Source organism: Diuraphis noxia, unplaced genomic scaffold, assembly GCF_037042655.1.
Source record: "Diuraphis noxia isolate RWA-SAM2 unplaced genomic scaffold, SU_Dnox_SAM2 contig0001, whole genome shotgun sequence".
Classification (NCBI taxonomy): domain Eukaryota; kingdom Metazoa; phylum Arthropoda; class Insecta; order Hemiptera; family Aphididae; genus Diuraphis; species Diuraphis noxia.
The window spans coordinates 66,639,902-66,658,354 of NW_028301711.1; the positions used below are offsets into that span (position 1 = coordinate 66,639,902).

The 18,453-nt window shown below is 28.6% G+C and overlaps 2 protein-coding genes across 2 annotated transcripts; one reads left to right on the plus strand and one right to left on the minus strand.

Annotated features, from left to right (window-relative positions):
• Positions 1-902: 902 nt before the first annotated feature.
• On the minus strand, positions 903-3,942 carry LOC107172707 (E3 SUMO-protein ligase ZBED1-like). The gene is made up of 3 exons (XM_015523004.2): positions 3,929-3,942; positions 3,761-3,842; positions 903-1,808 (listed from the first exon to the last, which is right to left on the minus strand). Exons 1-3 carry the CDS (start codon positions 3,940-3,942, stop codon positions 903-905), a joined length of 1,002 nt encoding a protein of 333 aa, XP_015378490.1.
• A 3,099-nt stretch (positions 3,943-7,041) lies between these two features.
• On the plus strand, positions 7,042-9,552 carry LOC149061372 (uncharacterized). The gene is made up of 4 exons (XM_089214962.1): positions 7,042-7,790; positions 8,220-8,318; positions 8,390-8,575; positions 9,071-9,552. The coding sequence occupies exons 1-4, from the start codon at positions 7,673-7,675 to the stop codon at positions 9,550-9,552; spliced, it is 885 nt and encodes a 294-aa protein (XP_089071088.1). The 5' UTR covers positions 7,042-7,672.
• Positions 9,553-18,453: the final 8,901 nt, after the last annotated feature.

Genomic DNA, 18,453 nt, shown 5'->3' on the forward strand with positions numbered 1-18,453 from the left:
TTAATAGGCCGTTTTAATCATGAGTTATAAACACGTTTAGATCATGGTTATAAAGACTTTATTAAGTATTGTTTTAATATTGTATTTGATAAACGTGATAATAGCTCAGATTAATTGAAAATAATATTAATTTTCATATAATCTGTGATAATAGGTACATTTTACGTTATCATTTTATTCGTAATTCAGTATTATAATACGAAATAAGTAAGTACTCAAATTAGGGACGTGATATCGAAAGAAAAGTATCGATACTTTTACTTGGTATCGAATCGAATGAAAATACTCATATGAGTAAAATATCGAAATAAAAGGACCGATATGAGTAAGTATAGAAAAAAAAGTATCGAATCGATTTAAAATACTGATACGGGTAAAATACCTAAGCAAAAAGGACCGAAATGACTTTATGAGACTATATTGTATCGAATAAAACCTTTTTTTTACGCTAAAGCCCCATTTACACGGTGACAGTTAATGTTTCAATGTTAAAGAACTGTCACGGCAGTACTGTCGTCTGTCTCCGTGTAAATGGGGCTTTAATCTTTAATTGCATTCTTTTTTTCAATTTAAGAAAGAATTCAAAATCTTGGTTTATTTTAGAATATGACATTTTTCTAACATTCAACTAAAAGTAGTTATGATTTTTGAAGAGCATTATTGTCAAGGCTATATAACTATATAAAAAAGCAATTTTTTTACAAGACTGGTGTTTAAACACATCTCTGATTATACCCCGTCATAAAAAAAACTCATTTAATATACAAGAAAATCATATTTACTATAAGTAGGTATCGTAGTTATATTATTATATATTAGGTATCGAAAAAAATTTAAAATACAAATACAAATTACAAATTATATTATATTATTATTATTAAAAAATTATAATAACTCAAAAGTCAAAACCATTGGTCTTCAGGTAAATCTGCTAACAGTAATATTTTCTCTAAACGAGAACCTGTTAGACGATTTCTTGTTTTAGTCATAACTCCTCCAGCTTTGGAAAACAGTCTTTCGCTTGGAACCGACGTTGCAACCATAGTAAAAGATATCCTTGACTGTTTGTATAACATAGGGAAAACAGTTTTCATATCTTCCCATAGCTCTAGAGGATTGGACTTCAGTGGAGATACGGGGTTTGAAAGATACAAAGATAATTCATCATTTGCAAATAAAGATGATTTTTTCTTTTTTTGGCCGTGAGTTAACATTTTATGGTGAGCCCAAAAATCATAACTTTCTTCATTTTCTAAAGAAGTGGTCACCTCCCCTTCCGATTCACTGGATGATATATCTGGCTTAGATAGTCTTCTAAGTTCTGCCATCGCACTTGAACAAGCGACTGGATCGCTAAAATGAAGATTTTTAAATCTTGGATCCAAAATCGTGGCAATGGCGATCGGTTTAACTTGCTCAATCAGTCCAAATCTACGAACTATTTCTGCATGCAACACATCTTTTATATCAGACAACACATCAAATCTTGGCTGGATTTGGGCCAGTTGTTTTAGTAGGCAGCTAATCATGGGAATCACTTTTGAAATGGTTATGTAATTTTCCCCAGAGGATTCTTTTGTGACAAACTCCAATGGTTGTAGTAACTCAAGCAGTTGTCGAAGGATATTCATTTCTATGGCAGTCGGCATACTAGGCGCAGTTATATCGTTTAGTAGAATTGGGCTTAGAAAAAACATAATTTCTAAAAATCTTCGAATCATGAAAAAAACCGAATTCCATCGTGTTGCAACGTCTAAAATTAATTTTTTGAATTTTCCTTCAGGAACTCCAGCTTTTGACTGGAAATACTGAAAAGACGTAAACACGTGTAATGCTGTACAAATAAGTTTACTAGGAACTAAGTAAATATATATACAAGAATAAAAAGTGCCTCAACTTTTACAACTATAAAAATAATAATATTTATAGAGAATATTTGTAAAGAACATTTAAATTTTTTCTTAAGTCTTGGTTAGACAAACTATTTTCAAAATCCACTGATATTAATAGATAACTATACATAACCATAATAACAATTAACATTCACCAATTTACTGCAAAAAGTGGAATAAGATATATACGATAAATCAAGTACTTAAAACAAATCGAATTATTTTAGTAACACACACATCATAATTGAACATAAAATAAACTACTTCAAATTATTCTATGTAAATTATATGGATACCACCTTATTAGCACTAACATAAAATGATAATTTATTATCTAAATAAATCGACGTATATTCATTTTGTTTTTTGTTAATATTCTATCTGCTTAAATAAATTAAATATTTTTTTTTCTCACTAAATTAGTAACTAAAATATAGTTTTTCTTTTAAATAATTTTTAATACTTTTGATATATTATGTAAGTTATCTTAAATATTTTAAGTGCATATTTTAGTGCATTTATTGGAATTTTATGTATATTTTTAAGGTTTTAATGTTTTATTATGCATTATATTCTAGTCCTTATTGAGGTATAGATTTTACTGGGGACATTAAATTAAAATTTTTCGGGCTTCATATTATTGAGATTCTCATTTTATTAATCAAGCATTTTTTATGGATTTCAAAAATTAGTAAAAATATTTTAATAAGTTACTGGAAAAAGTTATTTTTATACAAAGATGAGTTACTCTAAAAGCTGAAACACGAAATGAAAGAAACAGACTATATTATAAAAAGGATTAACTCGAAACAGGTGAACATTTTGGAACAAAATTCAAAATTGTTTTAAATATTATAAATAAAATTCTTCAAGGTTTAATGTTCGATATTCGATGTTAATAATTAGGGTTATAAGTATGAAATATTTCACATGCAATTTTCAATTTGAAATATTGCAAAATATAATATTCTATTATTTTTTGTTTTTGGTACGTTTCAATTGTTTGAAAAAATCATCACTAGATTTCACATTGATTTCATAGCTGACTAGTGATTATTGGTTCACGATCATGTTTTTCTTTGATGTTTATAAATTATAATTATAATTGATAATACGAATATAATTTAATATTTATATATTATTATATTCATAATATATTAATATACAAATATGATATTATATTAGCCTTTTTTTTTTTTTTTTTTTTTTTATTAAAAGAAACTTTGTAAACAATTAGCTTCGACAATTATGATTATAAATATTACATATGAAAGCAAGATTAACAACAAATATATTAGCCTTATAGGCTGTAAATTACAAATTATAATAATACTATTATAACACCCAAGTCAACACCCTACGAAGGATACGAGTCGTTCAGCATACCAAGTGCGGGACCCGGAATTTGCCACCGTAGACACTTCTATGGTTGTCTTAAAATAATAACAGCAAATTAAAATAATAATACACATTATTTATTCGTAAATTATATTTTTAGAGTTTGTAAAGAAGTATCACAAGCAAAAAAAAAAAGATAAGTTCAATGATCGAGCGGAAAACGGTCGAGTGGTTCCATGTGTGAACTGAGTCCGCATTGGATTGAGCATCCTGTTCAAAATTAAAAATATTAATCAAGAGTAAAAAATGTCTAACAAAACACTAATATAATTAAAACAGTCATTTTAAATAAGTTTAATCACTTTGATTTGTTTATATGAGTAAATGTATTTTAAACATAAAAAATAGGTAATTAAGTATAAATTGATAGAAAATAATTAAAAAATATGATCTCAGCATTCTAAGCTTTGATGAGTAAAAAAAAAAAAAAAATAATTTAAGTAACTACAATAAACTATATTTATACACACCTTGTAATGATTAAGTTCATGATGAGTTACATTCCAAGCTTTGACCAAGTTTCTTGTTTGGATTTCACCAATTAAAAATTTCCTGAAAATAATAGTTTGTTTATAAATTACAATAAATAAAACAAATATATAACTTACATGGATGTATTATTATTATAATTATAATACCCATCGTTGGGCATCTCAAATGATAGGTTACGTGATTTAAATTGTAATGATATGCTCACACATCATGATTGTATGTTGTTTAAATATTCAATAAAATAAATAACAGTCAAGTTGTCGCACGCAGATAACAGTTAAAATCAAAAAAAAAAAAACACCATTGGTGAAACCACTGATGAAAGGAACGATTTGTATTATTTAATCACATGGGAACTTATACGTAGTTGTGACTATCTGGCACAACACGTGTGAGCTATTTCGTGTGCCACCAGAGCAGGGGATGGTCCAATGAGGATCTCTGTTGCCAAAGACAATGCTAAGTCTGGAGCCACCTACAATCCTGGCTGGCTGGACCACGTCATCTCCTTCCATCAGTGCATGAGCACCACTCTCAAGTGCATGAGCACCACTCTCAAGTGCATGAGCACCATCCAAAACTAAAACAACTTCAAGAGCGCAGGAGCACCTAAAAACTTTTCAACACCAGACATTGCGAGCGACAGCTGGACCGTTTCTTTTTTAAAATCGAAATTTAACAGTGTTGTTTTTCTTTGATTTGAGTGTTTAATAAAAAAAACCTTTATTTATTTTATTACGTAAACTGCATATCAAAGACAGCTGCGAATAAGGTAAGGTGCATGCGCATCAATATTCATATATTTATATAATTTCATATATTATATTGTATTTATTAGATTTTTATAATTTAATAATTAATATTTTATTACTACGGCGTACTTGATCGTTCTCGAACCTTCCGACGATCAGGAGGAAGGTAATAGCGCAATTTTAATATTTATATCTGGTAGCTTATTCTCCAGCTCTTATACGAGTAGAGAACAATACAGATCCTTTAGTGTAACTCAATAAATCAACCAAACATCATTTTTATTTATAATATCCTCATATCTTCTGCTAGTAATATATAGCTATTGGCAGGAGCCTTAGTTATATAATAGGTAGTTGTATTAACTTAAATATTTTAGTTATATTATTATTTATTTTAGAATTTTATTTTTATTATATTAACTTCTTTTCTTTTATTTTTGCGTTATTACAAAATAGATACTGAGAATTAAATAATGTTTCTCCATATATTATATATAAAATTGTATATTTCCAATCATTCTTATAGACATTTTCATAGAGATCATGAATGTCATACTTTGCTGTATGTACCTCTTCAAAATCACATTTTGAACTCAACAAATAGTTCTATACATTCAAAAGATATCAGTAGATTATAAGTAGGATGTATCACAGTCAGGGACGGATTGGGCCATAGGGAAATCGGGAAATTCCCGATGGGCCGCGTACTAAATAGTAAATAGTAGGTAGACGTAAATATAATAAAATAATTAATAAATATTACCATTGATTATAGATTATATTTTATTCAATGATATTACGTAATAACAGTAACAGTCTATAATATAATAACGTAAAACATTGTAAATTGTAATAATACAAGTACCTATACAACGTGTCAACGTCTACAACAGAAACTGAATAATAATATTAATTATCAATAAGTAGTACCAATAACAGCTGTAATCAAAAAATCGACTTCCGTGGATAGTAAAATCTATAAATAATTGGTTATTTGGGTTGTCGTCGATCAGATGGGCCGGCGGGTTGCGGGTAATGACGATGAATATTGAAGATACAAGTCGATGCGGGTCGTTAATATGAATACCTAATAGGTAACTAATAAGAATATTTTTATTTGAAATTTATTTTATTTATATTTAAATATCAATCGTTATTCCAAACCTCGATGTCAGCATTCGGCAGTGAGCACAATTTGGTTAATTTTAATAGTTGTGAATTATAAAATAAAATGGAAATGGATGGATCAGACTGTGGTAAAAAACGAAAAGGAGGAGCTGAAAAAATTCGAGACAAAAAGAAAAAATGCTACGTTTAGAAGCAAAGGCTTCTAAAAGCATTAAATCATTTTTCAAGTACCAGAATAGCGAAGTGAGTTTTAGCTGAACTTTGTCATTATAATAATAATATATTAATAATTAAAAATATTAAACTGTTACTGTACATGTACAAACTACAAAGTTCAATAATTTACAATTTATTTTATTGATAGAGAATCAGAGAAACAACATATTTTGCTAAATACTTAATGCAATAGGTACCTATTTTATTTTTTAATATGAAAATATACATTAAATTATTTTAGTGTAATATTCAACTGATAATTTTAAAAATTATAGATAGTATTTATCTAAAAGTATAAATTATGATTGATTTAATAACTAGGCTGTGCAAATTAATGTTTTTTTTTAAACTCAGTTTTTAACTTAACTTAAACTTTTTAAATCATTAATACCCATCCTAGTTTAATAATTATAGATTTATTTTTAGAGTATTATTAATGAGGATGAAACTACTACAGATATTGAAGTTGGAACATCTACTTTAGATGAACTAAGTCTTGTAATTTATTGTTGTTCTTATAAAAGTACTATTAAATTATTATATTTAATTACTCAAATTTTTCTTATAAAAGTAAATAATATTATTATAACTTATAAACATGGTCACATAATCAGTGACGTATTTAGGGGTGGCTAGAGGGGGCGATCGCCCCGGGCGGCATTTTTATAGGGGCGGCATTAGATTTTTACATAACCCATCTTCTGTTAATGAAAAATAATATAAATAAGTTTTTTTTCTATCAATTATATAATAATTAAAAAATTAAAATTTTTATCAATAATATGGCAACACATTCTTTAATATAACCGAATTAAGCATTAGTGAAGTTAGAGAAAAAGCTGAACGGTTAAGAAAACACTATTCAACGGATCTGGATTTATCATTTTCAAACGAATGTATACATTTTCGTAGCTATCTACTTACCTTACCTAAGGAGCAATTACCTAAATCAATTATAGATAATGTGTGTAACACTTAAAAATGAAGGACTTGAAGACATATACCCGTACGTAAATATTGCTCTAAGAATGTATCTATGTTGCCCTGTGTCTAACTGCTCTTTAGAGCGATCGTTTAGTGCACTAAAACGAATTAAAAGTTATTTGCGGTCGAGGATGACCAAGGCCGGATTAAGGGGGGGTCTAGCCGGGGCGGCAGCCCCGGGGCCCTCTCAAATACCCAAGTGAAAGGGGCCCAAACAATTTTAAGCCGATACATAATTTTCAGTGATTTAAAAAAAATAGTTTTTCTATATTTTAAAAACCATTTTTTTTATCGACAAAAATAACTAAATAGTAAATACTTACAAAAGCACAATGGTAGAAAAGATGCATTTTACCACGCACTAAGACATATATATTATGTATATCTTAGTCCGTGGTTATAATTTATGTTATTTTTATTTCTGTAATAACATAGACATAAAATTAGAAAATAATTACAAGTCTGTGGGTAATATTGCCAGTATTGGTGGAATACGGGAAATCGCTCGCGCTCTAGTATTGTACGAGTATATCTTATCTCGATTCTCGATGCATTTAAGTTATTTATAGTAACCCGTAGTGCTTATGATATATTAATCTATACGATCTAGTATCATTTTATAAAACTATTGCAAATACGAGACTAGTGACTACGAACTAATAATATTCATTTAGTCGGATATTTTTGCCATTTTCGGTTAAATATTATTACAAGCTTTACAGTTCACATTTCTTTCGTGTGCAGTGTATTGTATTATTTTTCATATTGTGTTAACATTAAAATATCCGGATAATCTTAATTTTTTCTAAAATGATGAAATCAAAAGTTTTGAGTGGATCAGCGAAAAGAAAGAAGAAAGAGCAGCAAACAAAAAATATTTTACTAACTAATAAAAAAATCAACAATTTATTTAGATGCATTCAACCTGGTAAGTGCAAAGCATTCAAATTATTATAGTTATCATTGAATACCTACATCAATACATGTTATTTTCAAAGCTTAACATTTTTAAAACTAAACTTAGTGTTAATATATACTATAATATACTTATCAATCAATAATATTTTGAACCATTAACTTGGCCATTTGTTTAAAAAGAAATTATCTTTTTAATAAACAAGAATGAAATAATTGATATGTTATAATTTTTAATCAATGAATTAAAAAAAAACAAGTCTTTTATTAACTATTCAAAATAAAATACTTTTATTAAATAAGTATTTTATTTGCAAATTTGTTGGTATCTAAATATATATTTTAAATCATTTTCTATCAAATAACTATTTTATTTGCAAATTTGTTGTATACCAGTTTTTATTAAAAATTGTATTTTCATTATATTATTATTATGACAAAGAAGCCAATGGTTTAGCTGAGATCCAGAGTGATATTGCGCCACATGACAATTTGTTGGACATTAGCAAAAACTTTGAAATTGAAGAAAAATTAACTGAAGGTAGGTACCTAATTATATGTTTTAGTTCATGTTTGCTCTTGTTTGACATGAATACTGTATTTAATTTTTAGATAATATGGTTAAAGTTAATATTGAAGAAACAACTACTGAACTAAACAGTGTAGATTGGAATTTATACAAAGATCCTTTTTTCTGGCCAAAAAACATGCAGAAATCTTTTATTGAGTGCTGTGTAGAAAAAGGACCTGATTATTTTCAAAATTTGAACTCTGATTTTATAAATTCAAAACGTTCAGGTAATTAAAAAATTCTATAAAAAAGTTATTAACAATCATTAAGTGTTGATAAATTATGTGTTTATAATAGTAAATATAAGTATAATAATATAAATATAAGTAAATACTCAAAGGTGCTTAACTTGTTAACAAGTTAAAGTTAAGTTAAGAAGTTGATTTTTTGATTTTTTAACTTAACTAGTTTAATCTATCGTTGATATAACTTAGTTGCATAATGCATTAATACATTATACATTAATGCATATAAAATATGTATTTAATAGTAAATGTTTGTCATTTTTAAGGATCTTGTATAGGTACCTACTATGAATTATAACTATAGATTTTTTTTATCTTGTTTATCCACTTGTTTTTATTCTAATAACTTAAATTCACCTGTATTATATTAAAGCATTTCAATCACTTTTTAAAATTGTCTAAAATTATTTAATTAAGTGAATTGCAATAGAATGCTTATGTCAGTTATCAGTAAATATTTATTGTAACTTTTTTCAGATAAGAACTTCAACAGACACTTAACACTAGCAATGTTTACTCGATCTTTACCCAATGGACAGAAATGTAATAGGAAATGGCTTCTATATTCACCTAGTGAAGGATCTGTATATTGTTTTGTTTGTAAATTGTATGGAAGCAATCGAGAGAATCCCTTTATTTCTGGTGGTTTTGACAAATGGAAAAAATCTGAACGGATTGGCGAACATGAAAATAGTCATCAACACAGAAATGCTACTAATAAGTGGTTATTAAGATCTAATACCAACAACTCAGTTAATAAAGAATTATGTCGTCAAATTTCTGCTGAAACGAATTATTGGTTTGAAGTATTGAAGAGACTTGTATCTGTCATTACATTTTTATCATCTAGAGGCCTTGCTTTTCGAGGAAAGGAAGAAAAGTTCAATAGTGAACACAATGGAAATTATCTGGGCCTATTAGAACTTATTTCAGAATATGATCCTTTCTTAACACGTTGAGTGCCTCGTATCAACTGGGGCGCGTTGCACCAGAACCCGCGTGAAATCGGTCGCGCAATTACGTCGGTCGACTACGTGTCGACGTCGGCCCCCAGAGCAATACCTACCTATTATTATTTATTTATTATTATTATACCGTTGTCTTTTTCATACTTTTTAATTATTATTATTTAGTATTCGAATTACGAATACAATATAGTATAGTATATGGAATTTATTAAATAAAGTACACTTTAAATGCAACTCATAATTCCTTTTTTTATTAATAAAACATTTTTTTTACATGCGTAAAAAATAAAAACATCATAAAAAATCAAAATACAAATCATGATGTCACTTGTGATTTCTTAGTATCTAATATTACTAAATAAAGTTCACTTAAAATGCAACTCGCGTTTACTTTTTTCAAAAAACATTTTTTTTTTTTTTATATAAGTGTAAAAAATCAAAAAAATACATAAAAAAAAATCATAAGGTTATTGCAAGGTTAAAATCTATTAGTTTTACGTTTTAATAATTATTAAATGTATAATACAATACGTTACTCATATAAAATAGTTAAAACAATTAAAAATTAAATTAAATAACATGATATAAAATGTAATATCTATAATATTATATTACTTATCTAAAAATAATTTTTATGTAGGTAATAATAATCAGAATAACAATGAAATGACTTACATTTTGCTATGATATTCTTCAAAACAGAGTTCCAAACATAATCCCGGTTTATCTTCACACTTATTGCAATAATAAATGGTTTCTACTCTTTTTCCCTTTGTGGCGCAAATTCGACATCTTTTACGAATATACCGTCTTTTATGATTTTTGTCCACTTTGATAGGAAAATGTTTTTGTGGTAATCGTGAATATGGTGGTTGTATTGGGTCCGAGATTGTGTCTTTATTAGAATAAAGCAAGCTATTGATGACTGATAATCGAAAATCATAATAGCTTATTTTTTTGACGTTTTTACAATACAGCAAATAAGAATTTAGTAACGTTATTTGCAAAAAATGAAACCCTATTTTTTTATACCACCTCAACGTTTTTCTTTCGCAAGGGTAATATGACATCATTTGGTCTTGCCGATCAATGCCGGACATAAACTTGTTGTACTCCGATATCGGCAAGGGCTTCAATTTGGATTTACCATATTTATTATGTACTTCTATCATTTCATTTTTGAACTCGGAACTTATAGCAAGGACTTCTCTTTTGTCTTTCCATTTGACTATACACACACCATATTTAGTATATTTACAAACGGATTCTTCAGTTTTAAGTTTTTTTGAAATGATTTCTTTCGGATTATTTTTTCGGTTGTTTCGTAGTGTCCCTGTGCAGTATGTCTTACGTTGTAGTAATGAGTGTGCTAAATTACTGCTGTTGTAATAGTTGTCCATAAAGAGTGAGTGACCTTTATCCAAATAATTTTCCATCAGTTTATAAACAACATACTCTGTATGAGTTTGTTCAGGTGTACTATCAGTAACCTTGCCCAGAATAAATAAGAATATTTAATACAAGTCCGTTAGGTTCAGTCAACATATAAAGTTTTATACCATATTTGTGGCGTTTAATTTTTATATATTGGCGGAAAACTAATCGGCCACGCCAAAGGACCATTGACTCGTCCAAGGATAATTGTTTAGACGGTTTATATACTTCGAGCATACGGTTATTGAAATACTCTAAAACTGGGTCGATTTTATATAATCGACTAGGTTTGGGATCATCAGGGTCAGGGTTGCGACTAAAATGTAATGCACGTGTTATCAGCATGTACCTGTTTCTACTCATAAAGTCACGAAAGCAATTTAAATTAAAAAGCTTATCGGTTTTCCAATAATCAGACATCCGTGGCATTTTTATTGTGCCTGTATGAAAAACTAATCCAAAAAAAGTTTTCAATTCATTTTTGGTAAGTTCGATCCATTTTGAAATTCGAGATTTATTACTGGACCTAGTCAAGAATAACTCAGCTGCATAATTATTTGTTTCCTCAAGCACGAAGTCATAAAAATCATCGGTCAATAGTAAGTCAAAAAAATCAATTGATTTGTCACCATTAGGCTTTATTTTTAATCCGGTATTTTCGTCAAAAACAATAAGGTCCAAATCTGGGGAATGATCTAACCAAATATTATTATGTGTTTGTGAATTTGTCAGATTCTTATTTTTTTTTCGATGAATTGTAGGTGGAGAGTTTATAAGTGGAGAAAGTTCATTTTGCATTAACATTTGATCGATATTATCTAAACGCAAAGGACTTACTTCTCTGATGATACTGTCATTTTCAATTTCGGACTCATTTTGCAAAACCTTTTCATTTACACAATAATCTGAATTGTCGTCCGCCGAATCACCTTCACCTAGATCTGTATCTGAGTCATAAGAAAACTGTTCATCAGACGATAATGGTTCTTCAAACATTTCAGAAATATCATGATCGGATAAACGTATTTTTTTAGTAACCGGTGATTTTGAACGATCATGGGACGTACCAGGTGTACAAAGAGAAGAATCCATTTTTTTGTAATTTGAATAATAAAATTTGTTCTTACATAAATAAAATAACAATAAAATGTATACGATTTATAACTAGCGATTCAAAATTATGAATAATAATACAGGTATATAAATAAACATATATTATATACGTCGATGTACACCGATACCATACAATATTGATTACTGAAAACTTCAGCGTGTTGAACGTGACTAATAGACGTGTAAACGTGTTCAACTATTTTATAGTTGAAGTACCTAATGAATACTATAATAATAACATAATAATAGTATGCAGCTAGCAGGTAAATGAAATAATAATGAATGATGTAAAATCCTAGAATTATTTTCGTTTAAAAATTATAATATATATATATATATTTATATGGATATTAGGTATAAGAAAAATAAAACAAGTTTGGAAATACGAATATTATATATAATAAAAATAACAACACAGCTGTGTATCACAAAAACAATAAATATATGTATAATTGTCGTGGTCGTCATCGAAAATTTCCTGCGAAAAATAAACATTACTTTTATAAAAATAAACGAAAATTTAATTAGAATACAGTCTATACAAATGTATGTCTGTATATGATGAAAACAATAAATTAATGTATAATTATTGTCGTGGTCGCCGTCATCGACAATTTCCTGGGAAAAAATAAACATTACTTTTCTAAAAATAAACCAAAATAAAAACCGAATACACCGTTTAAAAGTAGACATTTCACTGAATAACCACGTATTAAAATAGAAGAATTGCTCTGATAACCGAGTAAATTATAAGACCATAAAGATGCCTATACAAATTGTCGACTACCCGTCGACAGCGGCCTCAGAGGCAACGCCACTGTTGTCGACTACCCGTCGACCGCGGCACTCAACGTGTTAAAGGCTCATATTGAACAGTATGGAAATCAAGGAAAAGGCAACCCATCATACCTTTCAAAAACAATTTGTAATGAATTAATGACAATAATGAAAAATAGTTTATCTACTTTTATTATTAATGAAATAAAGGAATGTAAATATTTTTCGATAATTATGGATTCAACTCCAGATTTGACAAAAGTTGATCAAATGGCTATTATTCTTCGTTACTGCACATTAACAGGTGTGGAAGAAAGACTTTTAGGATTATTTCCCATTAAAGACCATCAAGGCCAATCTATGTACAAAGTATTAGATGACTTTCTTGAAAAAAGTGAATTAGACATTATGAACATTAGGGGTCAATCTTATGACAACGCCTCAAACATGAGTGGTCAATTTAAAGGGCTTCAAGCTTATGTCAAAAATAAAAATCCATTAGCTGTGTTTATACCTTGTACAGCTCATTCGTTAAATCTAGTTGGAGTAACTAGTGTAAATTGTTGTAATGAAGCTGTCAATTTTTTTGATTTTGTACAAAAATTGTATAATTTCTTTAGTGGGTCAACTCACAGGTGGAATGTACTTATTAACATATTGAAAAAAGAAGAAAAAAATAGTGTCAAAGGAAATTCTAGTAGACTTCTTACACTTAAATCCTTAAGTGACTCTAGGTGGTCTTGTCATGCAGAAGCTTGTAAAGCAATAGTTGTAAATTATGAACAAATTTTGACTGCGTTAAAAAGTATGTATGATGGCGAAGAAAATAATGTTACAACTTTAGATGCTAAATCGTTATGGAAGAAAATGGTAAAAAGAGAAAGTGCATATATGTCATTACTTTGGAATGACATCATGGAAGGAAGTAACAAAACGTCAACTGAATTACAACATTCAAACTGTGACACAATGAAGGCGATCAACTTATTAAAATCACTGAAGTGTTATGTGTTAAGTTTACGGGACTCAAATTCAATTTACGAAGAGAAAATACCTAATCTTAGTCCTGAAATTACCATTTACTACTCAGATGAAAAGCAAAGAAAAAAAATTAAAAAATTCCCTGATGGTAGCACAAATGAAGAAGTATTAAAAGGAAAAAACAAATTTCGTGTACAGACACATATATTTATTATTGATAAATTTGTATCAGAATTAAACAAAAGAATTTCCGCTTATGAATATATTGGTGATCATTTTTTATTTATAACACACTTAACTCAAGAATCTAATGAAAAAATTGATTTAAGTGTCTCAACATTTATTTCAAAATATAAAAATGATGTAGATATTACTTTACCGAACGAACTTGTACAATTTAGAGAATACTGGAGGCTTTGTCAACCTTCTTTTGATCCAGCTGACATTTCCAAATTATTTTCCTGGTTTGGTAATCAATCACTCGAAGAGGTATTTCCTTGTATATTTACTACTTTAAAAATATATTTGACAATTCCTGTAGCTAATTGTTCTGCAGAGAGAGCTTTTTCTAAATTAACTAGAATTAAAAATAAGTATAGAACTAGTCAAACCCAAGAAAACTTAGATATACAAATGATTTTATATTCTGAGAATGATTTGTTAAAATCATTAGACTTAAATGATGTACTAAAAGAGTTGGCTTCAAGTAAAGCAAGAAAAAAAAATGTGATTAATTAAATAGTTTTTGTTTTATATATTATTAACTTAAGTTTGATATTTGTTGTATACTATTAATAAATTAAATAGTTATTATGAAAATTTGTATTTACTTTTATCATACTAAAATAAGTAATTTTATAGACATAAATTGTACAAACCTATTAATTTTATAATATGATAATGCTATTGAGAATTTGTGAAATAGTTTTAAAAAAATGTAGTGTTCTGCGAGCGTAGCGAGCGGTTTTGTAAAGCATGTTTTGTCAAAAGGGCCCATATAAAATTTCAGCCCCGGGGCCCAATAGGTGCTTAATCCGGCCTTGAGGATGACTGATGAACGACTAAACAGTATCGCCATATTAAACATCGAATCAGATATTACAAAAGGTTTAGACTATGATGATATAATCAATGAGTTTAGTTCCTTTAAAGCTCGAAAAAAAAATGTGAATTTTAAATATTTATTGTTTTGTAATTATAGTTGATAATAACATTAACTAAACCTATTTTATATTAAATATGTAAATGTGACTAATTTATAAAGATAACATAATGTTTAAAATTGTAAATCTGCTTTTTTTTCTAACTTTTGTTCTAAAAAGGATAACGATAACGGGTTGTCACCGGAAAGTAAGCTCCAATGCGCTCGGTAAGTTGAAAAAGTCAAAAAAAAATTTTTGGTGGGGGGATAGGCGGAAAAACATTGGCACCCGGGCGCAAAATTTCTGAATACGTCTCTGCACATAATTGATATGTCGTATACTATTACAAGTACTAAAACTGAATGTATAATATTTCTTAACATTTTAATTAAATAGGTGACTGATAGTTGCATTAATAACGTTAGTTTAATGGAGAATGAAACTTTTAATATTGGAAATAAAGATAATGTAAATATTGGCTTGAATGTAATTGAATCTATTGGTCATCAAACAAGTGTTAACAATGAAGTTATACCTAGTAAGTTTTTTTTGATTTTGGAAACAATTTTAGTTAGCATACAAAGGCACATAGACAAAAATAATATTAATTACAACAATTCTGTGGCTCGGGTCTAAAAGGGTCAATCTCACTTTTTGCAATTTTCGACAATAAAGTAATTAATAATATTTTTAATTAAAAATATTTGTAGACATATTATATTACAAATTACAATTTACTAATTTGAGCATTTGGCTCATTATTAGATACCTATAACCTATGTGTCTTTGTGTCTATTGTAGTTTGTAAATTATCAAACTGATCAATGTGTAATTTTTCTAATTTTGGCCCTCTAGATATATTCAAGAAACCTGAAATTACACAGCTTAATCAATTTTTTAAATATCATCCTCAACAACCAAAATTAAATGAAGAAATTCCAATTAATTTTCAAAAAGCTTTCTTCAGAAGTAATGGCTCTGAACGAAAATGGTTAACCTACAATAAAAATCCAAAACAATTATTGTGCTATTTGTGTCTTGCATTTTCTTCAGAAAGTAATAATTTTACTAAAGGCTTAGATGTATGGAGTCATACTTATATTCGAATTGATGAACATGATAAAAGCACAGTACATAAAAATTGTGTATCAGCTTTTTTTTTCCATTCAAAAAAACATGATATTGGTTCACTACTTTTCTGTGAAAATAAAAAAGAAATAAAAAAAAAACCGCGAAATTGTTACAAGAGTGATCGAAGCTGTTAAACTTATAGGAAAACGTGGATTGAGTTATAGGGGAAATCAATTTGAAGCAGCATACACGTTAGATAATCCATTTGTAGACCACGGAAATTTTTTAGAAATCATATTGTTTTTAGCAAAATATGATTTTCAAATGAAAGATCACTTGGAAACCATAATAAAAAAGAGCCGTAAAGCCCACGAAAGTGGTAGTAAAGGAAGAGGAGGACTGGTACATTTATTTCCAAAGCTTTGTAAATTCTATTTTACTGCCATATAAAAAACCAGTATAGTTTGCTTGAATAACAGCGTCTTTGCTTGTTTTTATTATGGCCAGCGATGGAGTCCTTGTGACATCAATTAAAAAGTGAATAATAGTATCATCTTCGCCATCGGCTCGTATATATGTTACTTTTGAAACTTCAGCACACATGTCTTTCATTAGACAACCTGGGTTGTGTTCAACCTGTAACTATTCAAAAACATTCGATTAAATCGTTTTATATAAGAAATTTCCCAAGAATCCAAAAATAAGTAATGACCAAACCTCCCCATTAAATAACATTTTGAATTAAAATTACCTTTTTATATGCAGACGCAGACAAAACTGTCAAAAAAAAACACCATGCCTTGAAGCACAATCATTTTTTTTAAGAAGTTGTAGAAAACGCAGCGTCAACCGATCTAAAACGCATGAAAAATACGTGTGTAGCTAACACAACAACTAGGGGGGTTCACACGTGTGGTTAAATTTATGATCGGAATGTAAGAAACATGAAAGTTTAACCAGAATATGGCCTAAATAATGTACCCTGATGAGGTTGATAAGGCTTTGTGATATGGCTTGGATTTTGGAGGTTTTTGTATTAACAAAATATGTAGAGCCCAGATTAAGATATCTTTGACGATTTTTAATTGATAAGTGCACTTTAAGACAAATTTATAGTTTAACATATACTATATGATAAGGATTTCTGTAGGATAATGATTAAGAGGGAAATATTTATTCATATATGAAAAAATATCAATAATTTTTTAAAGAGTTAGAAATATCGAAAAATGTCGTGTTTGTTCATACGTCGGCGACTTAGTCATAGAATCGTAATTACGCGAACGCCGTTGATCAGAAAATGGTCAATTTTTGCCAGTATGAGCTTAAAATTGTCTAATGACGGGAAATTTTCTCTACTCTGTGGATGCTACGTTGAATAATTATAAAAAAATCGATTGACTTTTTATTGCTTATCCCATGAATAGCAAAAATCCCGTAGAAATTATTAAAAATCTTATAACCTCGATATTTCATCTCTAGGGATGATAGTTAGATATGAGAAGGCATTACAATTACATTTAGATTCCCAATAACCGTGACATAAATTGATTTTTCTAGTCTTAATTACTATAATCCTATCTATGCATTTATTTTTGTTTTCTACTCTACTTATAAGAAAAATTTACTATGTCTTTTTCTTGGTTAGTATGTATTATATTTCATCCCCTTTTTTAAATTTAATTAACTATATTGTATTTATGTCTTATTGCTGTCTCTGTTTTGTCAATAAACCAGATATTTTTAAATTGGTCCTGCAACATTTTCAGTGATACATAAAGTCCTTATCATATAGTAGGTTGTGAGAATGTGGGGTTCTTGACACCCCACAAACCACCCACGGTTCCACGGGGCATGGAAACCGTGAACTGCCAGCCGTACCGCGTGGTAAGTCGTGAGACTTACGTCGGCAGAGCTGATAGATTTTTTGAACACGCAGTGACAAATGAATGTCAAAGATTTATAATATAGTACAATATAGGTTACCCTGAATAATAATTTAAAATATGGCTTAGATTATGGTAATAAAGAATAATATATTTTAGTATAGGACATTTAAATAATAATGGTCTCATTTCAGATAATAATATGTAGTGGACATTTTTTGCAATAAGGTACAAAATAATACGTTTAAACAAATAAGACCAATTGTCACAGGATAATCTAAATTGATTTAACTAGTATACAAGTTTTACAACGATAGTTTTAGCGATCACATGATATAATATCGGGGGCACATGGCATATGGGAAAAGGAATAATAAGAATAATATTCGCAGTGACGCTAGGCTATAATATGTCAGGATGTGTCTTTCGATCACATCCGACTAATAATACAATAATAATATTTAACGCCAACTCCCGCCGGGTTCGCG